This window comes from Rosa chinensis, chromosome 3 (assembly GCF_002994745.2).
Source record: "Rosa chinensis cultivar Old Blush chromosome 3, RchiOBHm-V2, whole genome shotgun sequence".
Lineage (NCBI taxonomy): Eukaryota > Viridiplantae > Streptophyta > Magnoliopsida > Rosales > Rosaceae > Rosa > Rosa chinensis.
Genome location: NC_037090.1, coordinates 40,317,994 through 40,345,978, shown reverse-complemented (window position 1 = coordinate 40,345,978; position 27,985 = coordinate 40,317,994). Strand labels below are relative to the sequence as shown.

General features: G+C 36.6%; 3 protein-coding genes and 1 long non-coding RNA gene across 6 annotated transcripts; 1 reads left to right on the top strand and 3 right to left on the bottom strand.

Annotated features, from left to right (window-relative positions):
- Nucleotides 1–364: 364 nt before the first annotated feature.
- Nucleotides 365–2,908, bottom strand: LOC121052032. The gene is made up of 4 exons (XR_005807814.1): nucleotides 2,461–2,908; nucleotides 1,474–1,580; nucleotides 987–1,296; nucleotides 365–844 (listed from the first exon to the last, which is right to left on the bottom strand). It is a non-coding gene; the product is annotated as an uncharacterized LOC121052032 (long non-coding RNA).
- A 7,719-nt stretch (nucleotides 2,909–10,627) lies between these two features.
- On the top strand, nucleotides 10,628–12,875 carry LOC112194581 (phototropin-1-like). Its single transcript, XM_040517052.1, has 10 exons — nucleotides 10,628–10,741; nucleotides 11,000–11,050; nucleotides 11,169–11,239; nucleotides 11,309–11,415; nucleotides 11,496–11,545; nucleotides 11,708–11,812; nucleotides 11,906–11,965; nucleotides 12,043–12,132; nucleotides 12,368–12,444; nucleotides 12,558–12,875. Exons 1-10 carry the CDS (start codon nucleotides 10,628–10,630, stop codon nucleotides 12,730–12,732), a joined length of 900 nt encoding a protein of 299 aa, XP_040372986.1. The 3' UTR covers nucleotides 12,733–12,875.
- Nucleotides 12,876–13,916: 1,041 nt separating this feature from the next.
- Nucleotides 13,917–16,868, bottom strand: LOC121052071 (eukaryotic translation initiation factor 3 subunit K-like). Of its 3 annotated transcripts, XM_040515963.1 has the most exons (7): nucleotides 16,533–16,868; nucleotides 15,633–15,699; nucleotides 15,490–15,547; nucleotides 15,339–15,379; nucleotides 15,170–15,232; nucleotides 14,840–14,893; nucleotides 13,917–14,599 (listed from the first exon to the last, which is right to left on the bottom strand). In XM_040515963.1, exons 1-6 carry the CDS (start codon nucleotides 16,553–16,555, stop codon nucleotides 14,879–14,881), a joined length of 267 nt encoding a protein of 88 aa, XP_040371897.1. In that variant the 5' UTR covers nucleotides 16,556–16,868; the 3' UTR covers nucleotides 13,917–14,599; nucleotides 14,840–14,878. The 3 variants fall into 3 exon arrangements, with proteins under 3 accessions (XP_040371897.1, XP_040371896.1, XP_040371895.1); XM_040515962.1 differs by having other exon boundaries at nucleotides 13,917–14,893; XM_040515961.1 differs by having other exon boundaries at nucleotides 13,917–15,232.
- A 5,169-nt stretch (nucleotides 16,869–22,037) lies between these two features.
- LOC121052317 lies at nucleotides 22,038–27,294 on the bottom strand. Its single transcript, XM_040517051.1, has 2 exons — nucleotides 26,985–27,294; nucleotides 22,038–23,470 (listed from the first exon to the last, which is right to left on the bottom strand). The coding sequence occupies exons 1-2, from the start codon at nucleotides 27,292–27,294 to the stop codon at nucleotides 22,038–22,040; spliced, it is 1,743 nt and encodes a 580-aa protein (XP_040372985.1).
- Between the last annotated feature and the right edge of the window lie 691 nt (nucleotides 27,295–27,985).

Genomic DNA, 27,985 nt, shown 5'->3' with positions numbered 1-27,985 from the left:
CTGCCCAGCCCTACTTTGGTGATCATCAACAAATGGGAAACTTTAAATAGTTCAACTCTAAAGGACATTTAGGCTTAGTTTGGGATTGCTGTGCTGTGAGAAGAAGCACTTCTAAATTTGCTGTGAGAAGAAGTACTTCTGGATTTGCTGTGAGAAGAACCAGCTGAGTTGTTTGGCAAACTGTTTTTAAAAGTGCTGTGACAACTAAAAGCAATTTATGAGTGTTTGGTAAGTTGTAAGTAAAAAGTGCTTTGATTTGGTATAATTACCAAAATGGTCATACATGCTAAAAAATGCTCCAAAATTAGATAATTTTGTTTTCTGCTCGTGTAATCATACCAAATTAAAAATTTCTCATTTATTGTTCTTATACACTAGTTCAAATTATCAACACATCACTTATGTATATTAATTATACAAATTATATAAGCAGTTTTATGTTTTGTCATTTGTTTGGTTATATAGCTCTTTTTTTTTCTTTTTTTTCTTTTTGAGATGAAAGATGTCAAAACTTTATTGAAGAGCTATTACATATGTAAGAAAAGGAGGAACTGAAGAGAACTTAAAACAATGGCCAACACTACAAGAGTGAGCTGCCAACATATGTGCAGCAGTATTGGCTTCCCTACGCACATGGCCTATGCTGACATTAGGCATATTGGCTATCAGTATCTTCAAATCATCATAAACTCGGCCAAGCAGAGAAATATTGGCTCCGTCAGTATTAGTAAGCTGCCTTTGAACAATCAAAGAGTCAGTTTCTCTTCTTCCCGGACCATCTCCTTCATCGGCATTGTCCTCTATCTCACTAATCTAGGAAGTGTCCATACTTTAGATAACAAACCTGCAATGTATTACTATCTCATTAAATTTGAACATATAAATGATATTAATATCGACAAACGAGCACAAATAATCAATCTAGTAACAAAGACCAGTTTCCACAAGGTAGAATATATGAAGTATCATTAATAAAAAGAAAGTACCATCAGTTTCCAGTTCCCTCAGTTTCAGCACTAGTGGATTCTTCCTTCCCATCTGTTTTGTGTGATGTGAAAGAAAATTAAAAGAAAAAAGCTCAGAACTACATATTCAGTAGGCACAATCAATTGCATAGATATTATGCCAAGAACAAGTAGAAGAACATATGCTCAGCTTTTTCTTCTCTATTCTTTAATCCTTGGCCTGCTTCCTTATGGGGTATCTGAGAAGGTTTGATATCGAGAGTGTAGCCAATGAGATCTTTCAATTTATGAGATACATCAGCACGTTCTAATGGCCTTGTCTCAGGCACATCTGTGGTTAAGAGAATCATCAACATGTGGAGATAACTGAAAATCCTAATATGGGCTCTCTGAGACCCAATTACACCCAAGAGGACAAGAGTGTCCAAATGCAAGTTCAAGCTCATAATCAAACTTGGTATAACAGTTTACTGAGAGCTGATGAAAAAGGTTGTAAAGAAAAACTCACCAGGATGTTTATATCCAGGACTTGTTTCTGTTGATCATCAACAGAGGCTTTATTAGCCATGCCAATAATCTCGTCTACATCTCTGCCTCATCAGCGTCCCATTATAGCTGGATATACAAGTCTTCCATAATTAAAGTTCATGATATTCAAAACAACAGATAATGCAGCATGCAAACTATATATATGAGAATGGTAACACCAATTCACATGCAGGAGCATTTTGGAAGTTAATATAAAGAACATATGTGATATATTTAAACAACAAATTTTTCTGTGCTTTAAACTATTTGAAATCTAAGATTAATATTTTGCAAGAGAAAAAGGACTCAATGGTGCAAAAGTTTGTAGTGGTGGTTCAAGTCATCAAGTGTTATGCTTAAGCATTTGAACTTTAGTATTATGCTGACTTCCTTCTTAAGACACAATTAGTTAGTGAATTAGTTAGAACATGAGGAATGAGGAGCAGCAAAATGTGGTATAGATAAATAGAGATAGATCTATTAGCCATGGCTGCTAATCCTGTGCAGTATGCAATGAAAATAAAGAACTGAACCGATGAGAAACTAGCAACTCTTTTTGGGGTAAACATTTGATTTCCTTTTGTTATGAAGGATTGTAATTACATTATTCCCCTATTGAAATACAAGCAGGCTAAAATTGTATCAAGCAACTAGATGGTCAGACTCTACTAATAACCGTTTGGTCCAAGATTTGCACATGAGTAATAAATCATCTATTAACCCGATATACATGCAGTTAGCTTTGGGATTGAACAATAGGTTCATATTGAAAGATGGTAATGTGACACCAACCTGGTATATAGGAAAAGGCGGTTCATATCTACCTCAAATTGTAGTTTCCTCGGATTCTTGCCAAACAACTAATAAATGATTGCAGAAAGGAAAAAATGGACTAGATTTTATTTTCTACCAATGGAATCTCTTTGTGAATCTAGCCCAAAATCTTGCAAACAGATTGAGGATTTACCTTTTAGAATCTAGAGACGATTAATGCTTGAACTGTTCAATGATCGTAGAGAGAGAAGGAAGAGAAGACAATCAGAAATAGGGATCCTTTCACGTGTTTCCGATGAGGACGATGATGCTCCTCAGAGACGGAGAAGGGGAAGAAGTGGAGGCCCTCTCTCCCCATTTGTTCCGATTAGGATGAATGATATGTACTTGACGGCAAATAGAGGAGGAGGAGAACGCGATGTGTTCGTCTCGCCCAGATGAAGCTGAAAGACCTGTTCAATGTAATTTTCACAAAAAGATGAGGATAGAATAGGTAGTTTGAAATAATTCATTAAATGACCTCCGTGTTTTTCCAATTGGTTCCGCAGAAGCAAATTTCAAAAGCTACGATTTGTAGCTTCTCAAAAACACAGGTTGGGAGAAGCGCTTTGGACTAAAATCAGCTTTAAAGAATTTTACCAAACACCTCAATTTAAGTTCAAAAGCACTTCTTGACTCAAAAGCAGTTTAGGAATCAATCCCAAACTGGGCCTTATTCTGCTATACAAAATGGTAGATTCAACTTTCCTTAGCACATCCTAATACTTTTTTAAATTATTGCTTGCTAAGCAAATTGAATGGATGGCCCTGGTAAACTGTACATGGATCGACAAATTTCCTACAAAACATTTGTTGCAGACAACAAATTATGCAAAGTAGTCCAATAAATGTCACTGACTAAAACATTCTAAACTACAAAATACTGAGGCAAAGCAGAAGGTATCATAAACCAACACTGAAACCAAAACAACGTTTGCTTCATCCTGCAACATTCTCCACAACATAGCTTGATTATACGCTTCACAAAACAAAAGGTGCTTTATATTGCCGAAGGCATACTATCTATAACCTTACTACTCCTTACTTTCAATCTCCTTCACACTATCAACTATGTGTTGGATCTTCTTTGATAGGTTCTTATTGTGCTCTTCAATATGCTCAAATATTAGGTCAAGATGTCTTTTATATGTTGCAGTATCTTTCTTCTCTATGGCCAGCTGCTAGGATAGTTCCCGAATCTTGTCATGTGCCTTCTGCATAAGAAATAAAAAGATATTGAGAATACAAACTAAGATTACATTTTCTATCTTTCCAAGAAAAAAAAAATTACCGTTATGATTCTTAAAACTTCAAAGTCATTGTTGGAGTTCTCACACATAACAAGGTATAAATTAATCATTAATTATAAAAAAAAAACCACCACTTACGTTCTAATTTAAAAATGAAGATACATTCAGAAATATAAGTACTACTGATAATTAATCAAATGATTTAAAAAGGTACATAAATATTTCAGTTCTGAAAAACCATAATAACCACACTTGTTTAGCTTAGCTGTTAACCATAATTGTTTGTGAGTATACTAAAACAGAAAATTATGGAGAAAGCAAAATCTATAACAAAGACATGGCAGAACCCATTTGATAGCATGAGTATGTCCAAATTGCCCGCAAACTACTATGAAATGATAAAGCTAAGTTTCAAAAAGAAAAATAAATAAATTGTAAAACGGACTAGATGGAAAGACATTTAGACATACAAAGGACTAATGGCATATTGGAGAAACAATATCACATTCTTAGCACACTACCAAACTAACAAAAGATAATGAGTTATTTCAATATGAGTCCAAGAAAATAGTAGCTTCTCATACTCATACATAAAAATAAGTTGTCCAAGAGTATCAAGGATCCAAAACAATTGTATGTCTTCTAGGAGTTTGGGTAGTATATACATAATTCATTTAACAATATCATTTGAAAGAGATTCTTATCAAAGCAGTGGTGCAGTCAGTTCCCATATATGTCATGAATTGCTATTTGCTACCTTAGGGTTTATGTTCTGATCTGCACCAACTCTGTGCCCAGTTTTAGTGGGGGGATTATGATTCAAAAAAGACGATTCATTGGCAATCTTGGGAACTTTTATGTATTCCAAAAAATGAATATGGTATGGGTTTTAAGGACTTACGTCTTTTTAATTTGGCTATGCTTGCCAAACAAGATTGACGGTTGTTAAAGAATCCTGATTCTCTTTTAGCTAGATTGTATCAGGCTCTATATTATCTTAATGGATCTTTTTGGAAGGCTGAGCTAGGACAACAACCATCTTTCTCATGGAGGAGCATTTTTGAAGCTCGATCAATTTTAGAAGTTGGTACTCGTTGGATGGTGGGAGATAGAACTGAGATAAAAATTCGGGAGCATAGATGGCTTCCTGCATATAGGTATGTTATCAGGCCATGGTCAAATCCACCAGTACAAGAGGTGAGGTTTGTTTCTGAACTCATAAATGAAGATTCTGCTACTTGGAGTATTGACTTGGTAGATGAATTGTTTTCACCACCGGAAGCAGCTATAATAAAAGTTATTCTATTGAGTCATCATCTTCCTCGAGATAAAATAGCTTGACATCCTCATAAGAAAGGTATTTTTACTATCAACTCAGCTTATTTTGTAGCAAGACACATTGCTTTGAACCAGGTTGTTCACTGTCCTACACCTAATGGGTTTCAACGCTTATGAAAGACCATATGGAAGGCTAAAGTTAAAAAAAAAAAATAAAAAAAATAGCCATTCGAGTTTGGAGAGCTTGCCAAGACATTTTGCCTACTAAAGCACGCTTGTTAGCTAAAGGATATGAGGGAGAAACTGATTGTCTTTTATGTGATTGTCATCTGGAAACTATCAGCCATGTGATGGCAGATTGCCCGGTAGCAAGGAAGTTGCTGGGATCTGTGTCGCTGCAGTTGACTTGCCCCAATCTATGTCTTTAAAGAATGGATGCTATGTCATGCCCCGAATTTCAAATAAAAAAATTCAAATTCAAAACACGATAACCTAACAAGCCTAAAAGAACACTCAAAAAATTTTTCATTTAAACTAAGAAACAAAACAAACTGAGCTCACAATGTCAACACCGAGTCGCTCTTTAGAGTCATATACTATATTACAGAGAGTTTACAACTTAAACTGAATAATAATTCAATGAGTAAACACACCCACCTCACTCACTACACAGCGGAAGACTAAAACCAAATGTACTTCTACATCCAAGCTACGACAGCAACAAAACCTCGACTTCAATAACTGTTACTCAGACCTATACAATATCCCTTACACCATGGAATAGTGCACCGGGTTGAAACAACAAAGCTGATAAGCTTTTGCCAGCTCGTGTGAGTAAACCTAAATAACTACAAAACACATTTCCGACTCAAGGACAACAAATCAACACAATGATTAATTCCAACATCAAAAACGTTTTTTCTTTTTTAAGGAAAACATAAGTCACCACCGTGACAAATTAAATCCTTTGTAATCTCAACAACAAACCAAGAAATCACTTTTTTTTCCTCTCGACATGAAGCATTTATCACCACAATGACATGATAATACATTTCTCAACTCACTACGAGTCTCAACCACAACTGCACTCATAAATTGAACTAAATAAAAACCAGTAATCCATAGAAAATTAGTTCAGGAGATCACTAAAACCACACAATCCAAAACCAAAGTAATCTATGCATGTAGTTTAGTTCAGGAGATTAAATTAAATCAATAAATAGAAATCATAGTAATCCCTACATATAGTTTAGTTCAAGAGATTACATTAAAACCAAACAATTCAATAAAACAAGAAATCAATAAGAAAATCAAACAACTCACGCTAAAGGCAGGAAATCACAATTTCACTCAAAGAAAACAATTTACACCTTGATTTATTTCAAAACTCAACATCTTTTTTTCACAAGGACAAATCACGTCACCACAGTAACGAAGTCATACTATTTGTTCACTCAACAAAATAAATATGAAACCATGTCCCTCCTTGGACTATTAAAAAAATATATATATACTCGAAACTCTCTTTTAAAAACATGTACACAAAAATTGAATCAGACGACGGCTAAAAACTGTCATCTGATACAGAATTGACTGTCGTATATCTCGTTGTCGTCTGATGAAACATGATTTAGAGAACAGTCGTCTGAAGAACTCGGCATTCATGTTGGGAACATGTCGATAGGCTGTCGGCAGCATTAACTATTGTGTGAACATTACTCAAACAACGGGCAACTTAAACACCCGTTGTGTGATTGTGATTCAGAAGTCATTTTTTTTATAATCGTTGTGTGATTGTTATTTACACAACAGTTTTTTCATAGCATCCGTGATCTGTTTTGCATTTAGACGACAGTTTTAATTTTGAGGCTATTGTAAATATTCTGTACATATGATAGCTTTGTATGGTTATTGTTGTACTAAAAGAATGATTCAATGCATTATATATGTTGGAAGTGGAATAAAAAATGATCAAATTAACAGTAACTGATCAATATATAGAAGAATTAATTGTTATAATCCACATCATGCTCCAAAATGGATTGTGCAATGGTAATTTTTTATCCACAAAAGACGTACATCTAACAGTATTCTCCTAGCAATATACATCTAGAAATTTATGATGCGGCTAAAATAGCCTCACAATTTAACCCTGCAAAATGTAGTTGTTAGTATAGGATAAGTAGGGATCGTTCAGTCCTGGGATTGTAGGGTACACCTACAAAAAAAGGTCAATTAACAAATAAAAGAATAAAATGGGGGGTTTTGAAATTTGGTTCCTAATCTACTTAAAATAAAAACAAAACAAATAAACCTATATACAATGATCGACTTCCCTAACCTAGACTAATATCACTCGGAAATTACTAAGTGTAAAAACAGAAATTTCATTTCAACATGCTACAAAAATATGCCCATCTTAAATGCCTAGATAAGAGCCCAAATGAAAAGCCTTAGCGGATCAATCCATTTATCTGATTGGTTCTAATGTAGGATTAGATCAGAAAAGTCCTTACCAAGCCTAATACTACTAATTTTCGAAAACACTCAACGTAATTCTATTAACTAGTAGTATTATCTGACCCTAGAATCAACTCACACATGCAAATTAACCATTACACACATAGAATTTAACACGTAATTTTCAGAATCATTTAATCATTAAAGCATGATTTTTACCACCCGTTAGAACTAATTACTACTTGTTTAACTCAGCGTCTTAACAAATAACAATTACTCTTGGCAAATTAAACAAACACACAAGCACTCTCACCGTTATTCTAGCATGCAAACTTATGAACCTAACTCTGAAAATTACCTAAACACGTAAAAGGGCACAAGATTGTAACATGCACCATAAAAGAATTCTCGAAATCAACTCAATAATAAACTGAAAATCTCAAAAATATTAATAAAAATATTCTGAAAATTTCGTGTCTCCAATTACACAACTCACAAAACTGAAACAAAAATTGTAAGTAGAGTCATAGTTACACTTTGAAGCTTTCCTCAGCAGCTTAGCAACAATGTGATGAACTCGTCTCTACTATGGTGGTGGAGCGTCCTTGACTCAGCGCCTTACAATAACGGTGGAGCGCCCTCGACTCAGCCCCTTAGAGCTTTGTAGATTGATGGATGGATGGTGGTCACGGTCTTGTAGGTGATGGAGGTTTGAGGAGTGAATTGGGCAGAGTCTCGGAAAGTTTTTGGCCAGGAAGTGATAGGCCAGGAAATGATCTTGGCTGGGAAGTGATGCCAATTCAGTTCTGGATGTTGCCTATTTATAGGGGAGCATTGGTTGGCTTTTGTCGATCATACCCTTCATCATTGGACGGATGGGATTGCATCGTAATTCCTTTAATTTTCCAACTAAAACATCTCCTTTAAGGCCTTAACTCCTCTCATAATGGGGCAATTCCTTTAATTTCCAAGCTGAAACATCTTTCTCCTTTATTCTCCAACTGAAAACGTCTTTCACTTTATTTCCCTTCTTCATTGCTTGGTCAACCTGATTTAATAAAGGGCACAAAATTAAATTCTTTTAGAAAAAATAAAAGAAATTAAAACAATTTAATTTCAGAAAAATACACCCATAAATTCTCTCTTAAGGCCCACAGATTAGCATGACGGTGAGGAATCCTGATCCAGCTAGGATTCTTCATGAATTTTGCGTTTTCTGCCTATTTCACGCCAAACACTCTACATGACTCTTAAAATGACTCGATGACTCAAAACACGAAACTTAAGGGAGAAACAAGGCTAAAATGGAGCATATACTCATTAATATCGTCGCACATTGTGCTCCTATCAATTTACTCAAGAAGTCTAGCTTTGTAAGCTCTACTGCTCTTATGGCCATTTGGAGTCTAGCTTTAGAAGCTTCCAAGCACTAATTCAGTAGGATTGTGAAGATGTAATAATGCTGCCTACCCCATCCTCAGGATTCCATCTCTCCTTATACAATTTTTCTAGAAGCTGAAATTAAGAATGCACAAGATGTTAAAAAAAGCTTCTTTTCTAAACATATGCAAATAAATACCAAAGGAAAGCAGAGGTGCTGCTTGGTGATTATAGGAACTGTAAAGCATAGTTCACAAAAAAAAAAAACAACCCTCCCACACAGATATGCAATAAATCAAAGATCAAACTCTAAAAATCTTTAGCCAATAATTCGGCACAAAGCACATGTTCCAAAACTCAACTAACTCAACTAAATACTAGCAGTATGTAAACCCAGCAACGTAATAGTTATATGTCAACTTTCTCACATTTCTCAGCTACCAATGACACCCTCCCTAATATATGTCAAATAGAATTTGTTAGTGCAAAGTAATCACTACAAGAATAAGTTAATCACACGACACTCATCACATGACACATGAGTTTTTGCTGTTGTCTGAGTTAGTCAGACGACAGATTTTTTAAATCGGTCGTCTCATCTCTACTCATCCAACACATGATCATTTCGTAAATTTGAGAGATTTCAAATGACACTAACAAGGATATCTGTTGTCTGAATAACCGAAAAAAAAACAAACAATCATTAATTTATATTTATTTTTTTCCCCTCTCAAAACACCCAAAACCTTTCCGCCAAAAAAAAAAAAACACCCAAAACTAACCCGAGTTCCCTCCTTAGCTAAAAATTTGGGTCAACTCTCTCTCTCTCGGCCTCCCTTCGACTCACCATCGCTTTCACCCTCAATCACCATCGCTCTCACCCTTAATCCCCCTCACCCTCTCAACCTCACCGACCCTAACTCTCCACCTTGCTCTCACTCGATCTGAGCGGGTTTTTCTTACTTCAAGCTCTGATACAACAAGGCCCAGCATATAATTTGTAGAAGTAAGGAGAGAAACGAAGAAGGAAGAGATCGGCAAACTAATTGCAGACCCACTCAGGCAACGATTAAAGCAGAGAGAAGACTCTAGGAGCAACTGGAGTTCAAGAAAGCTGTCAAAGGTGCAAATGAAGGTCCAATTTCAACGCTTTAATTATCCAATTTCTAAAATTTCCAATTGGGTTTCGCGATTTTGATTGTTATTGAAAACTTAATTGCAGTCTGTTCATTGCTTCTGGAGACGACGATACGATTAAGTGCAATTTGGTGGGCTTAACTCTCCTCTCCATTTTGCTGCAGCTAAAGGGCACAACGAGGTCGTTTTGGGTTTTCTTTTTTTCTTTTTCTGGGTTTGCTTCCCATTTGAAATTGATGACCGTTTGATTTTTCTGATTTTGGTTATTTTCTGGCTTTGATTCAGATTATTTCATTGCTTTTGGAGAATGGAGCTGATCGATGTAAAACTCCAAAAATTACTGTGGGCAGGTATGATACTTGGTGTTGTTCTAATCTAATTATGAGTTTTTAGATCAATTGTATGATACTGTGGAAATCAAATGTAGATCAAATTTATAGTAGTAGATCAATTTTCTACCGTTGTCTATTTCCATACATAGAACAAACTATATTTGTATTGAATTTGTCTACCAATGCATAGATTTAGTTTATTTTAATGTTGAGCTAATCTATTTTATGTATTGATACATTAATATATTGTAAGCGAACCTCTCTAAAATTAAGAATTGAGGATCGATGTAATTATATAGATCAACATAAATAGTATTGTCACAACTTTGATATTGTTAATTGCTTAGGTTGATAGTTCAATTTCGTAATCTTTTTTTCTTTGCATCTACGTTGTCACACTTAGAAAGGAAAGAACAAGTTCCATTAAGCTATATATATTTGAGCTAACAGAAAAGTGTTCTTTGTTGCAGCTCGTCAGAAAGAGATGGCTACACATTCAGTAACTGAGCTTGTGCAGGCAGTGAGGAGACCGAGGTCACTTAGTGAATCGACAAATCGTCCCTTTAGAAAGTCTGGAGGTGGCGGTAGGGGAGAGAAGGTAATTGAAGCTCTTGCGAGGAGAAACTCCGAGAGTTTTCCTAGGAGAAACTCAGAGAATGTGGCACCACCTAGACGTAACTCACTTGGGGATGCTAAAATCTCAATGCAGTGTATCAATGAGTTTCCTGAAAAGAAACAGAAAAAATCTAGACGGCGCTCTTTCATGGGGTATAGTTTCGCTTCTTCTTATAAATAACTGCTGAAAATTAAATGATCATGCATATATGTAGCTTAACAACTGTGTGTCATACTTCAGGGTTATTTAGAAAAGTCAAACTCAAAGCCAAGGCTACCTGATAATCCCATTGTAAGATTTCCACTCGGAACTGTTTAGTTCATTCTTCCAATTTCATTTCAATTTTGCAGTCTAGATGAGAATGCAGAATGTAACAAGAATGTGATGTCTTTGAATGTATGTATTTCAGATATTTGCATCCGACAGCTTCTTAGAGCTAGCGGAGTACAGCCGCGAAGAAATATTGGGAAGAAATTGCAGGTTACTAGTTAGTGTAATACTGCTCACTGATGCGTTCAAGCTAAACTCTTGCTTGTTTGGATTTTGTAGATTCCTTCAAGGACCTGAGACTGATCCAGCAACTGTGAAAAAAATAAGAGAGGCAATTGACAACCAGACTGACGTGACTGTACAACTCATCAATTACACGAAAAGTGGTATGTTTCTCCTGTAAAGGTTAAGTCCATAAAGCTCAGTGATTGTGTACTTAGCTAAAGTCTCTCTGTACTCAATCCAGGCAAAAAGTTCTGGAATGTCTTTCATCTGCAGCCTATGCGTGATCAAAAGGTAATATGTCTCCTCACATATTCTTTATTACATTACAAAATCAATGTTACTGTTGAATGCAAGCTTATTTTAAAAGGGTATAATAAAATTTCAAATTAGACAATTACCATAATAGAAAAGAATATGGAACTGATTTGCCATTCTACTTGTTTATGTAAACAGGGAGAAGTACAGTATTTTATTGGAGTACAACTTGATGGCAGTCAGCACATTGAGCCTCTGCATAACTCTATTCCTGAAGTTACAGTAAAAGAGAGTGAAAAACTGGTATGGAAGATACATTGTGCACTTTTCAGATGATTGTGATCATAAATATTGAATGTTCTTTTCCTTAAATTGCTTGGTTGGTTCGTTACGCAGGTCAAAGAGACTGCAGTTAATGTTGATGAGGCAGCAAGAGAACTTCCAGATGCCAATATGGTAACGCCACTTTCTAAATCCACCGTTTGTAAAATCTAAAGGTTTAAAAATTTGACAGAAGTTTTCTCTAACTGCAGAAACCAGAAGATTTATGGATGAATCATTCGAAGGTCGTTCATCCAAAGCCTCATAGACGGGACAGCCCCCCTTGGAGAGCTATTCAAAAGGTATTAATTGTTCAATTATATATGTATGGTATTGTCGAATAAAATTTTTATAAACTGCCATGGGAAAATATTGGTTTTGTTCAGTGTCTATTACTGGTTCATGGAAACATAACATAGATGTACTCATCTCTAAAATTTTTCTTTTCTATCTTTAAGTGTTAGGGATTTGTTCTGTTGTTTTTCTTAAAACTATATCATGATAGATTGCTGATCGAAGTAACTCTTGATATTGCAGATTCTAGACAGTGGAGAACAGATAGGATTGAAACATTTTAAGCCTATAAAGCCCTTAGGATCTGGTGATACTGGCAGGTTAGTATGTTAAACAGTTTTATACCTCAGGTTTGAAGTAGTCTATGGAAATTGAGGAATCTTAACTTAGATTCTACTTACTTGAACTATCTTTTGGAAATATTCAATGTCAGTGTGCATTTGGTCCAATTGTGTGGAACTGATCAGTACTACGCCATGAAGGCTATGGATAAGGGTATCATGCTCAATAGGAACAAGGTATTGGATAGTTTGCTGACCATTAAGTGCAAATCAATTTTTTTCAGTGGGAGAAAAAAGGAAAGCAGCATATACCCAGCAGCATATTGATGAAGTCAGAAACGAGTGGGCAAAATTTGTTGTTAAAACATATATGTAAGCTTGTGGTTGGTGATCGACTTATTTTGGTAACCTTGATTTTACAAGATATATAGACAATATTATTATTACTTGCTAGATTGAGGTAACTTTTGGTTAGAATTGCTGGATTTGATCATATCTGGATATGGATATGTACTTTTGGAAATGTTTTGGATTGGCAATGTAAGAACATATGGCATTGATATATGACAATGTTATATTTTGGATTTGTTCAGGATATGAATGTTCATATTTGCAACAATTGTGCAAAGTTAATTCAAACAACATATATAGGTCAAATAACTGTAGTTTTCAAAGGTATCACACAACTGAAGGGTTCACAAAACCATTGTCTGAGATCCACTCATACAACACATCTAAAAACAGCAAATAATACATGTTGTCTGAACTTCATTTCAGACAACAAAAATAACAAATTGATGTCGTGTGATCTCCATTCCGGTAACATGTATAATAAAGTTACTGTCAATCAGACGACAGATATAACAATAATATGTTGACTAAGATTCATTTCAGACGACAGAAATAACAAATTGATGTTGTGTGATCTCCATTCTGATAACATGTATAATAAAGTTACTGTCGTCTGAAATTGAAATCAGACAACAGATATAACAATAATATGTTGACTAAGATTCATTTCAGACAACAGAAATAACAAATTGATGTTGTGTGATCTCCATAAGACACAACTAAAACAACAATGACAGTTGTTGGAGATTCATTTCAGACAACAGTGTCATTATAACTGTGTGGTGTGAAATTCATTTCAGACATCATGTAGTTGTGTTGCTGTTGTCTAAGATTCATCACACACAACACAGTTTTCCTAAAACTGTTGAGGTAATATAGCTTTTCTCAACAGTTAATAAACGAACTGTCGTGTGATTTTGTAACAAACAACAGTTAAACCTAATTATTTTAATTTGGAAATATTCAGACGACACATACTTAGCTATATATGTTGTGTGAATTTTGAACAGACAATGGTTTTTAATTGTCGTTTGAATGAGGTCAATCAGACGACAGGCTACTAGACAACAGCAACTTTTTCATTCAGACGACAGTTAATGTTTAACTTTGTGGTATAGTGAATGAACCTCATGAAATGCAAACCACAACTCTTGTGAAAGTAATATCAAACTTATCCGTTCATCGAAATCATGGAAATAAATTAAACATCAAGTTCATGAGCATATAATCCCATATATTGTCACTCGCATCTATTCCAAGAACCTTGGCGACACCATACATGTAATCTGTGTGCTTATCGGCAGTTCTACAGCAATATTTGCTCTGCTTTAATAAATAACTTCTCTGACATTCATATGTGCATTACACATGAGAAAAGGTTACAAATAGAGTTAAACAAAGGGTAAACTATTTTAGTATGCAACGACGTCGCTAGCACTATTTATTACGAGTTATCAAATACACACACACACACACACACACTCCAGATATCTACAAGAATATCTTGCTGGAGAATGAGACCCAAAAATATATAGTGCTGGTCTCATAAATATATAACACACACACACACACACACACACACATATATATATGTATGCACAAGCACATACTACTCGAAGAAACAGACCTTATTTTAATCAAATCAACATCCCACTAATGAGTTAAAATTCACCAAGAGAAGAAAATAAAATACCATAATCAATTGCAAAAGAGAAATCCCACCACAAATTGACTGAATCTTCCTGGCAGCTTCAAGTGTGTGACAATTGTTAGATGCTTCTTGAACAAGAGATTAGCAACTTGAACAAAAATGGTGAGCACCAAATCCACCTAATCGAAAGAACTACACATTGTCCAAAAAAGAAATCGAGAGAGTTGAACTACACATCAATCAAACTCTAGACCAAGTAACAAACAAAGAAGAAGTCATAATTGAGAAGAATGTTCAAACACAGTGCATGTACTAAAAACTTTAGCACAAGAGCTGTGAAGCTCAGTAAGTCAACCAGTGCAGATCCCTAAAGTGAAAGACTTTAGATTACCAAGAGATGATTCAGTTGAGACAAAGCAAAGATATAATTACCAGCTAGTGAGCCAAGAAGCAAAGGGTGCCCATTTTGGGCTAGCAATCATTGCACTGCAATAGTACAAACCCCCATAAGTTGTGTAAGAAGAACAAATCTCAGCCATGGACGAATCAACAAACATGATGAAACAACCAGCTATAAACCACCAAGAAACAATACAAACTTTTCAAACCAAAAAAAACCAAGCAAAAAAGATTCTCTCTTTTTGAAAAACCAAACTAAGAACAAGTTGAGATTTTGGGAAAGATTACAAACAACCAGTGCACTATTCAATTGTTCATGGAAACAATTAAATTGTAAATTGGTAGAGAATAAAAGAACAATACCACTCTTTCTGGAATTAGGAAGAGACAAAGGTTGAAATCGGGAGCAGGCATTGCCATCAGTGCCTACACATTAACATACAGAAAACTTTAAACAAATTTCTTATTCCACCACTTAATCAATAACAATCTAAATCAAAAGTCGAAAGCTATTCAAGATTGAAATGCAAACCTTAACCAAAATACGAGCAACAATTTGAGTGCCAATATGCTCTGGCTCAAATTACACCAAAAAATTACAAGAACAAACCATCACAACAAAGCACAGAATCCAAATAAGAACCAGTCAATACCAGAAACTCTATTCCTAAACCCTAAATCACCTGATAGAGACAAAGAAAGGCAGAGATTCGCATCGAGATTGTAGGTTTGTGACGAAATCTAAACATTAAAAATAGAATTCACTTAATTAAATCATTTAAAACCAATTAATCAATGAATCAAATTGAATAGAAACAAAACTTGCTCGGTGATGTAGCCTCAAATGGATCACTATTGTGGTCTCCTCTGCCTCTTTTGAAATTTGCGTCAACCTAAAACAAACAGAGTGAATATCAATTGAAGGACCCAGACCGAATCGACGGAGAGGATCTGCAGTATATATAAATCAGCAGTATATGAATTAGAGACTCCAAATCTCTAATTCACTCTAAATCTCCAAATCTCTAGTCCAAGGTTTCTAGGTAAATGAGCAAGTTGTGAAGTTTGACTACTAACATACACTCAACAAAAAAGGAAAGTGTAAGCATGGTAGAAGGAAACAAAACGAGCAAGTTGTGAGGTTGTGATGTTGACTATTGATGGCTATGCATTCAAGAAAGAAAAAGGCAAATTATGATGAAATGAAAAGATTGAAATTCTGAAATTTAAAAATCAATCAAGCTCACTATATTTTGTCAAATGGATCTCAATACTGGCAAAGAAATGCAGAATGTTTGGCCTAGCAAATTCCAGAACAAACTTTTAAGTCTTACATTACTGGGCAGTATAAAGAATGACTAGATATGGCCACAATGTTCTCTGAGGCTTGTACCATTTGTTCCAGTTAATAAGAGTATATGATCTTTAATTAACAGGCCACAATTTGGATTTTTCAAAAAGCAAACAAACATAATTCATCATTTCAAAACCCATTTGAATGATACAATTAGGAAGAATGACAAGATCAAGTCAATATAGGTAAAAAGAAAAGTTACATAAACCTACTCCAGAATTGTGGGATATGTACAAAGAGTTATGGTTGTCAAAGCTTATTTCTAACAAAAGTTAGAACATGAAAGCACTTTCACCCCATCCCACCAACTTACTACACAAGGAAACATGTGCTATAGATTACAAGAGGAGGATACCAAATCCAGTTGCTTACCTTAGTTCCATAAATAAGGCCATCTCGGACAGAAGGATGAAAACAAGCTATGTTGACCTCATTTTTGCCTTCAATCCCAAATCCACAGCTCCAATGTTCGAATTCAAATCTTGGTTACCCATAGCTGAATTTTGAATCCACCGAAAGCAACACGCCACTGCCAAAAGGTTTGAAGAACACTAGAGGTCTACCCATTATGTTTTCTACAGCCTCTGAACAAGCAGACCCCAAACTAATAAGTTATTATGGTACTGGAACCAGAGAGTACTAAAATAGAAGGAAAGTAAAGGAAATTGCAGAAAGAGAGAATTTGTCATATCATTTCATAAACTTCCAATGAGGCCAAGGCCAGTACATATAGCTGAGAATGAAGGATACGTGTCTACTAAGAGATAAGGAACAAACATGTGATAACAGGCTGGCAGATCACTATTGACATGGCACACTACCAATAATACTGAAGATAAAGTAGGATTCCTATTTAACAAGTAAAAAACAATGAAAATATCTAAATATTGGAGCAGAGCCCCAATATCCCACCTCCCTTGACAAACACCATCAGTTACCCCTTAAAATTAGGAAAACGCATCTGAAATTCTTCTGCACATTCCCACATGGCATCATCCTCTGAACCATTCTTCCATTGAATCAACCATCTCGCCTCAGGCTTGTTACCCTTCTTGAATAAAGCTTGCTAAAGCACCATAGCAGGAACCCAATTTCTCTTGTTGGTATCAAAACTAGGAGATAAGGATGGAGAAGGAACTACTGAGATTCCAAGTTTCTTCTTTAGAAGAGATACATGAAACACTAGATGCACCCTTGCAGAAGCGGGGAGCTCTAACTTGTATGCCACTTTACCAATCTTTTCTATCACCTGATAAGGACCAAAGTATTTTGGAGACAATTTGTGGGATTTCCTGACCTGCACTGACTTTTGTCTGTATGGCTGCAATTTGAGGAATACCCAATCACCAATGTTAAACTCTCTTTCGGTGTGATGTTTGTCATAGTAAACCTTCATTCTGGCCTGAGCTTGTTCCATGTTACACTTGAGCTTGCTCAGTAATTCATCTATATTCCTCAGTACTAGATCCACTTGATGAATAGCAGTACTACCAGGGACATATTTTCTCACTTAAGGAGGAGGAATTCCATAAAGAGCTTGATAAGGAGACATCTTAATAGTTGAGTGATAAGTGGTATTGTACCACCACTCGGCCCAAGGCAAAATATCTGTCCAGTGACCCTTCTCCTCCAAAATCACACATCTTAGATACTGTTCCAGAACTCTATTTAAGCATCTAGTTTGATCATGATACGCTAAAAGCAAGCGCATAATTTAACCCTATAAATATCATTAGTAGTATAAGCAAGTAGGGATCGTTCTATTCAGGGGATTGAGGGTACACCTGTCAATGTAGGACAATTACACAATTAATAAAGACACAAAGTATATTATTTACAAAAATAAAATAAAGTATATACATAATTACTAAATTAAGGGGGGATAACCCTATAAATATCATTAGTAGTATAAGCAAGTAGGGATCGTTCTATTCAGGGGATTGAGGGTACACCTGTCAATGTAGGACAATTACACAATTAATAAAGACACAAAGTATATTATTTACAAAAATAAAATAAAGTATATACATAATTACTAAATTAAGGGGGGATTTAGGTTTTGGTTTTCGGAAATAAACTAAGTAAAGAAAACAAAGAAAACTAAAAACATAATTACACGAATGGAATGAGAGAAAAAAGATCAAAACCGAAACTATGATCAAATTCGATTAAACCCTAATATTGTTCATCTAAGTCATGAGAAAGGAGTTGATCATGTGAAATATTCGAAAGCAAATAATTTCCCTTTTTTTACTTTTCAATGCTAATTAACCTAAGTGAAAGCACAAAGATTAATCCTATCAAACATGTAATCAAGCCCTAGAAAGCTAGTCAATCATGACATGTTTAACGCATGAAACACATAGAAAGGCTATCAACTCAAGTGTGCAACTTAGTATGAAAAAGTCCACCTAATTGCAATCCTCTTTAATTAAATTCGGTTTTTGTCCAAAACCTTTACTACTTCGATTCAAGTTACACAAAACAAAAAGTTGATTTCATGTTCTTAAATCTAGCACCATTCATATCAAAACCCTAAGTGTTTCGAACCACATAAGATTAAAATACAAAAGATATCTATAAAGCAAATTTAATTAAACAAACTCACATAAGCAACTCTCGAATTACAATAATAGAATCTGAAAATTTCATTCAATCATATAAAATTTCAGAAATAATAACTTTGTTCAATCATGAATGTCAACTAAAACAAAACCAACGAAATTCAAACAAAGGTTACAAAGTAGAGGTCGAATTACACCGTGGATGGAAGATGAGGATGGATGAGTTTTGTTGTGATCCTTGAAGCTTGAAAGCAAGTCTTCAATGGTGGATGGTGGAGGAATAGGTCACGGCTCCTTCTTCTCCCTTCGGCCTTGCTTGAACTCCGTGGCTTGCTTTAGAGGATGGAGAGAAGATGGGAGAAGCTCACGGCAACAATATAATTTTTCTGAATTTTTCTAAGGTGTGTGGAACCCTTCTCAACGTCAAAGAGGTGGGTATATATAGGAGCACGGCTAGGGTTCATAAAGCAATCATAATTTTCCACATCGCTTCAACCAATGATAATTCACCAAGTAAGCATGTGATGTGGTCCAACCAATCATAGAATCCCAAGTAAGCCTTGTGATGTGTTCCAACCAATCAAAATTCTCTAAAATACCTCCCTAATATTTAATTGCCGAATTTCCTTGAAATTATTCTGATTTTCTTCATGAATTTCGGCCAACATTCATTTAGGGAATTTAGGGATGAATCTAGACACCTTTTTAGCTTTTCCTTGGTGCACACATATTTTCCTTCCATAAATATCTCCCCTGAATCTCTCTTGGCGTCATCTCCTTGATTATTTCTGATTTTCACGTTGGCAATCACACCAAATTATTCCTCCAACAATATTTCTTTCCATAAAAGTCTCCCAAGAAAATCTCTCCTTGAAATCCTCAATCAATCATCTTTAATTCCCACGTTGTCACCTTGTTTTTCCTTAAGTATTACACGGTAAATTTAATCCCCAAGGAAAATATATTTTCCTTTTTGAAAATCTTCCTTGATTTCCTCTTGCTTTGGACGGCAAAACTCTTAAGTCTCCACATTTTTCTCTTGACGTCACAAAAACCCTAGATCATATGGGCCTTCCTCCATTTTTGCCGAAAATTCAAGTCCCTTGATAATTCTTGGGCTTCTTGCGTCACCTTCTTGCCATGTCATCTTCATGAAGCTTCTCTTCCCACTTATGAACTCAATTCAACTTATTTATTCCAAAGACCTGAAAATAGACGCTTTCTAAAATAAGAAATGGAAACTTTCCTAAACTAAAATGGGAAACTTTCTAAAAATGAAAAATAGAAACTACAAAACGGAAAATTTCTACAACTAGGAACTTTCCCAATCGAAGAATGGAAACTTTCCTAAACAGAGTTTTATTAAGGAAATAACGCTGAAAATATAGGGAAATAGCAGTTAAAACGTCGCATTAAAATGCTCCTATCAGACCATCAGTCTGCGGATGGTATGCGGTACTCATACATAGCTTTGACCCTTGTAATTCAAAGAAATTTTTCCAAAATGCAGAAATATGGGATCCCTATCACTGATAATGCTCTCAGGCATCCCATGAAGCCTAAAAATTCCCTGAACGAATAGTTCAGCCACACTTCGAGCAGTGTAAGGGTGCTTAAGAGCAATGAAATGAGCATACTTAGTCAGCCTATCAACAACTACTAAAATAGAAGTTTTACCTGCACTTTGAGGAAGGCCATCAATGAAGTCCACTGAAATATCAGTCCATAATCCAGCTGGAATTGGATTTGGTTGAAGTATACCCGGAGGTGATATAGTCTCATAATGAACCTGTTGACAAATAAGACATTCTGAAACAAAAGTCTTCACCTGTTTTTTAATTCCAGGCCACAGAAAACTCCTCGAAATCCTTTTGTAAGTTCTTAACCAACATGAATGCCCGCCACCCTTACCACAACGCAATTCCTTATTAATTTTCAATCTTCATTCATCTGCATCAGGAACAAATATTCTCTTTTTATAGAGCAGCTGGCCATTAGACAAGGTAAAGTTCTTGGAAGTGATAGTGCCTTGCTCAATGTCTTCCATCAGCCGTTGATTTCAGAATGAGTGTGACACAAGATGGATATGTCATTTATAAATTCAAACACAGGGCTAGAGATCCCCATTAAGGAAGCCAACTCACCTTGCCATGATAATGCATCAGGTACAATGTTGGTATTACTAAACTTGTACACAATGGTATAATCATAGCCAAGTAACTTTAGCAGCCATTTTTGTTGAGCAGGGTAGTGATTCTCTTATTTAAAAAGTATTGAATCATTCTGTGGTCAGTAATGATTCTGAATGGGTGTCCCAGTAAGCAAGGCTGCCAATGTTCAACTGCAAACACCATTGCGAGCATTTCTTTATCATAAACTCTAAGTACTAGATGCTTGGGAGCCAGAGCTTTACTAAGGTATGCAATCAGATGGCCCTCTTGAGACAAAACTGCTCCAATTCCAAGACCGGAAGCATCACAGTCAACATCAAATTTTTTTGTAAAATCAGGTAAAGCTAAAACTGGAGTCGAACACAAAGCTGCCTTTAACTCTTCAAAAGCCGTCTCAGCCTCAAGTGTCCAAACAAAGTTATCCTTCTTGAGCATGTTTGTAAGTGCTTTAGCAATGATTCCAAAATTCTTGACGTATTTCCTGTAATATCCTGCCATGCCTAAGAAACCCCTTAAGTGACATAGGCTTTTTCCAGTTCTTGATTGCTTCTATTTTTTTCAGATCCACTACCACTCCTTTCTCATGTCCAAGGTACTCCACACTCTTGGCTCCAAAGGTGCATTTGCTCATCTTTACCTTTAACTGATGTTCCTCCAATTTTGAAAAAACAACAGCTAAATGTTGTAGACGTTCTTCAAGAGACTTGCTGTAAATAAGAATGTCATCAAAAAACACCAAGACAAATTTCCGTAAGTGATCTTTGAATATATCGTTCATCAATGACTGGAAGGTAGAAGGGGCATTTGTGAGACCAAATGACATTACAAGAAATTCATAGTGGCCCAGGTGAGTGCGAAAAGCCGTCTTGTGTACATCAGCCGCATGCATACGAATCTAATGGTAACCTGACCTCAAATCCAATTTAGTGAAGTAAATACAACCATGCAACTCATCTAATAGCTCATCCACAATTGGTATGGGAAATTTCTCTTTGACTGTTACTGCATTGAGGGACTTATAATCAACACACATTCTCTTGCTGCCATCTTTCTTTTTTACCAAAAGAACTGGAGAAGAGAAAGGACTAGTGCTTGGTTGTATCTGTTTCCCTGCCAAAAGTTCTGTACATATTTTTTCTACTTCATTTTTTTTGAAACTGTGGAAATCTGTAAGGTCTCACACTAACGGGAGCAGCTCCAGGAACTAACTCTATTTTGTGGTCATGTAACCGATAAGGAGGAAGTCCCGTTGGATTTTCAAAAAGAGTTGTAAAGTTGTCAATCAAAGAAATAATATTGGGATGAACATCTTTCAAAGGTTGGTCATTAGCAGCAGATATAGCTAACAATTCAATACACAAGGCTTCCTTCTCTTGTTTCAATAATTTGGTCATAGCAACAAAACTCACTATAGAAGTCTCACTAGCTAAAATGCCTTGTAAGAAATGAGATTTCCCAAACAAACTGGACCTCATGGTCATTTTCTCATAATTCCAAATTAAATCTCCCAAAGTTCGTAACCAAGTAGCTCCCAAAAGAATTTCACAACCATTAACAGGAAGGATAAATGCTTCTGTATCCACTGGAGTATCCTGTAGCTGCAGTTGAATTTGTAATTTGCCAGCAGACTTCACTTTTAATCCACAAGCAACAACAACTTGCAAGGATCGGCCATAATCAACCTTGATATCACTATGTTGCAACAAGGAAGGGTGGATAAAAGAATGAGTTGCCCCCCTATCAATGAGAACATGAACTTCCTTTTTCCTGAAAATTCCCTTAATCTGCATAGTCATAGGATTTTCCATACAATTAATTACATGTAGAGTGGCAGTTTCCTCACCTTTAGTTTCCCCGTCATCAGAGTCTCCTTCAACAAGGTCAGATGGAGGAGTGGCAACTTCATCTTCCAGAATGCCTTCAATCAGTAATGCTCTTCCTTGTCCTTGACCTGGTGTTCTCTTACACACATGACCTCCCTTGTATGGCTCATCACAAAAGAAACAGAGTCCTCTTGCCCTTTTTTCATAGTAATCATTTTGAGTCCACTTTCTGTCAGAAGTAGTACTTGCTTGTGTATTATGTATAGCAGATTGAGCAACTGTTGGCCTCAGGGAAGATGTTTGAAGGTTTCTGCCTGAAGCAACTGGATTTCTCTGTTGTAAACTATAGGTAGGAAAATGAGATCTTTGAACATTGGACCTCGCATTTCTGTGGTCAGCATGTCTTTCTTCAAAAATCATCGCTAACTCATAGGCTTGGTACAAGGAGGTTGGCCTCATTGCTCTCACGTCTACCTTAATATCTTCCTTAAGGCCCCCTAAGAAACAGGCAAGCAATATATCATCTGAAAATCCCGGAGCTCTTCTTGCATTTTTGTTAAACTGAGACTTGTATTCACTTACTGAACCAGTTTGGTTAAGCCTAATCAAAGCAGACTGATAATCTGCTCTAGAATGGGAACCAAACTCTCGCATCAGAAGTTCAGTAAAACCAAGCCAATTCCTGAATAGATGCCAAACATCCGCCACTTCATCGGTTAGATGCATAGCAGCAATAGACACTTTTTTGTCCTCTGGAATTTGATACAACTCGAAGAATTACTCTGCCTTATTAAGCCATTGTAGAGAGTCACCATCACCAAAAGTTTGAAACTCCAACCTCATTTGTCGCACAGTCGGAAGATTTGGATCCATCTTAGGTTGTAAATGAAACAGTGGTCATGGAATAGCATGATGAGTTTGAGGATACTGATAGTGAGCATGCTGTGCTTGCGAAAACTGCGGAGGTTGAAAATAAGAGTACGGTGTTGAAATGGTGGAATAGGTAGATGAAGCCTGAGCTGGTATGGGTTGAGTAGACAGTTGTGATGTTAAGTAATGGTTCACTGCAAATGGTAATGAAGGCCTGGCCATCTGTTCCTGAAAATTAAGATTACTCGATGGAAATTGCCATAGAGGTATCATTGAAGAATTGCTAGACTGTCCTTGTTGTAGTGGCCCTCCCAAAATAGAAGTTCCATGAACATAATGCATATGTGACACAGGTATACCGTGAATAAATTGAGAATTATAAGCAGGTATATTAGTATAATGATTGGGAGCTACGGTATGCTGATAAAAATTAGATTGATAAGGAAAGCCACCGTAATCATGTCGTTCTTCCCTATCTCTAGCTCTAAAAGCATCACCCATTAACCTTTCACTATGACCAACAGATTGAGTAACAACATCTGTTACGACCCGAACCTAGAATTAACGATTTACTCACTATTTGGACGGTAATTGTCGAATACTTTCAATTTTTACTTTTTATCGATATTTTAGTGGCCCTAAAAGTTGACTTTTTGTTCGGGTCAAAATTTGAGGAAATGTTCTTCATGAAAGTTGTAGAGGACTTTAAACCGAGCGCGTGCATATGTGGTGCGTAAAAAGTGGACTCAATATGTGAGAGTTATGGCCAAAAATGTAGAAGTTACTGTTCATGGTAATTTATATATATATGGAAATTACTGTTGGTAGATTTCCATTTTCGGAAAATCTACCTAGCCCCGCGGTAACTCTCTCTTCTCCTTCCCCGACCCTTCCTCCCTTTCGGCCCGATCCTTTCCTCTTCGATTTCTTCCTCCTCCGGCCGACCCAAGACGTAATCCGGCCACCCCCAAGCTTGGTTCCTTCCCCTTGTCACATCTGTGGAGGTATTTTACAGAGATTTGACCGGAGAAGCTCGATTTGGAGCGGGGAAAGCTACGGTAGCAGTTAGCCATTATTGCCGATTTCCAGCGATTCCGGCCACCTTCGGTCACCATATCGGCGTCGAAGGCTTGGTTTTCGACGGAGATCATTTCGCCCCTAGCCTCGAATCAAGATTTGACGTGTAGAGGCAGAATTGAAAACCTAGGGTTCTTGAATTTCTGGGTTATTTTCGCCGGTCGAATTCGACTATTTCCAGGTATAATTTGGGGATGTTGTAGTTGAGAAGATTAATCAGTGTGTTGAATTGTTGCTGTATATGAAATTTGGTAGCCGGTGGTAGAGGTTGGTACCGGCGAGTGGGTGCCACGCGCTGCCACTGTTGGTGGCGCGTGAGACTGTGTTTGGCCAGAATTTGACTTCTGTTGTTGATATAATTAGTCAATTATACATCTAGTTTCGTAATAGCAGCTTTGGGATAGAATTGGAGATGGAATGAATGTGGATTTTGATGTTGTTCAATGGTGGAATTGTTAATTGAATTGCGAGGAATCCATCCATCGGATTTCCTTGATTCGGCCCTAAAGCCCATACATTAAGGGAATAATGTTAGTGAAGAAGATTGGGAGGTTTTGGGCAAATAATGATAATGTTAGGGTTGGTTTTATTTATCGTAATTTAGTTTTCCCTCCAGTAATTATGGGTTTACGAACGTTATATTGTACAGGACGTGAGGAGGATTCCCTCGAGGAGGGTTCGGATCGACGGCAGGCTTAGCCGTACACTGTGAGTGGACTTTTGTTTTCGAATAAGTGATGCATGCATTTATTTATTAAAGCATGTTCTATTTAATTAACATATTATTTTCCGAGCATAGGAATTTGATTACGATTTATCTCGTGGATTTGTTTCCAATAATGATTTTGTGAAGTATTTATGATTTATACCGGTGGTGAGCCTTGGTTATTAAGTTGTTATGCTCGGATTCGAATTTATATTTGATGTTGATTTTTTCGACGAATTGTTTTCGATGTGATTTCCGGATTTATACCATTTATATTATATTTATATTCGTCGATTTGAGACTTTATTTGCAAATTGAATTTTGTTGGAGTAAATCTCCATGTCTATTTATCGATTTTCGATTTTGGCATTGGGAATGCCTCATTGACAATCTACTTATTTCTGTAGCTTGTGGGACACGCTGTTAGTTTATACGACTTTACGAGAATTTCTGGGTACGGTTGGGAATCGTACCCGTGTTTCCTTTATTCGTGGGACATGGGGAAGCCTTAAGGATTTATTGGATTTTAATAGTTTTTACCCACCATACCTGGGTCGCTATATTTTATTGCTAGCTAGCCTATTAGTACTCCTCCCTGCTTACTATGTGTTTGTGGGTGAGTAAGAGCAGAGCATGAGATGCTCCAAAGTGTGGGACACTCCGACCCGAGCTTGGGAGGCTCCCTTCTTTCGTATGGTGAAATCTCTTCCCCATATTTTATCATTACTTGACTAGCGGGGCTAGTCCGTTTTGTTTTAACCAGCGAGGCTGGTATGTTTTTCACCAGTTTTGAATTTAAGAAATACGTTTTATAAATGTCGCATGCATCGAGATTTTATAATGTAAATTTGTGGGAAAGTATAAACTTTTCTTCCTTTATACTTATTTATTTTGTCCACTCATGCTAATGTTTTTATGTACTTTCCCCTGGGCCCTTTGGTTTCAATTGTCCAGATCGCAGCGTTGCTGACCGGCTTAGGAGTGGAGGCTAGCACCACCTTGCCATCTATCCTCAGTAGGTTATTTGTTAACCTACTTTATGTATTATATATTTCGAGTGTGTTCTTTAGATTGCTCTGATGACTTTTAAAAAGGGTGGATTTATACATTTGTATAATTATGAGTGTATGGGAGTTGTATATTATTGGAGAAAGTTGTGTAGTACAACTTGCTGGGTTGTAATTTATATAAATGGTTATATTTGTGTAGTACAAAGTTTATACTTGGAAATTTGCGGATTGTTGCTTGGAAGCGGGGGGTGGCTTCAAGCCTAGAAATTACTATACTTAGAAGTGTTTTCAGCAGGTTTAGGGTTGTCCACTTTTAGGGGAAGTTCTGTCGAATTTTTCTGAAAAGTGGGCCCCGCAGGTCCATCTTGGAGTTAGGAGGGTAATTCCGGGGTGGGTCCTGACAACATCAGTAGTAGCAGCGGTACTAGCAATGGATTTACCTCTTTGGTGACTTAGACTGCCACCAGAAGCAATCGACACAGAAGAAGTAGGAATTTCCGTGTTAGGTAGAGAGAAACCAGAAGGACCCCCCTTCAGACATAGTGCTTAATACTCCCATGCCAGCTACTGGAAGAGGTTCAGAGGAAAGAAATCCTTGGGTACCTGCTTCAGAGATGGGTAGAGAGCCAAAACGAAGATTGTTTGGGGAATTTGGATCCGTCTCCGGTCGTAAGGAAGCAAGCCGAAGCTGATGAAGTTCTTCAAACAACCGAGTCTGCATCTCAGCGTTTCTACTCTGGATATCAGCATTTTGAGCACGAAGTGAGTCTTGAGCAGAACGAATCTCCTCCATAGAATCACGCATATGTTGAATCTGAGAGTCAAACAGTGATTGTTGAGTAAGATAATCCAACACCATCGCCGTTAAGTCACGGGTCATCGGAGGACCACCACTGCCTTTCGGTTTTGGCATGAGCGCAAGGGCTCTGATACTAGATATTATGGTACTGGAACCAGAGAGTACTAAAATAGAAGGAAAGTAAAGGAAATTGCAGAAAGAGAGAATTTGTCATATCATTTCATAAACTTCCAATGAGGCCAAGGCCAGTACATATAGCTGAGAATGAAGGATACGTGTCCACTAAGAGATAAGGAACAAACACGTGATAACAGGATGGCAAATCACTATTGACATGGCACACTACCAATAATACTGAAGATAAAGTAGGATTCCTATTTAACAAGTAAAAAACAATGAAAATAACTAAATATTGGAGCAGAGCCCCAATATCAGTTCACACAAAAAACGCAATTTAATTCCTTCAATTTTAGGTCTCAGAAACGAAACAAGAAGACGACGAAGAACTGGCGTCAGAAATTGCAAGAGAGAGGGGGTTGTTATCGGTGAGATTGTTGGATTTGATGTTGGCCTGAGCGCGGTCGAAGCAGAACTCGGAGTTGTTGGGGTCGACGGCGATGGCACGGGTGTTCTACACTTGTGGAATGGTGACAAATTGCGATTTATGTTCAGCCAAGCTATAATTATGATTTAGTTTAAGTTTTATGAGTGTTACGAAATTAAGCATGTCTTTTATAATTGTTGTACAATATGTAGAAGTTGTTTTTGTAGCATGTTGAAATAGATTTTCTGTTTTTACACTTAG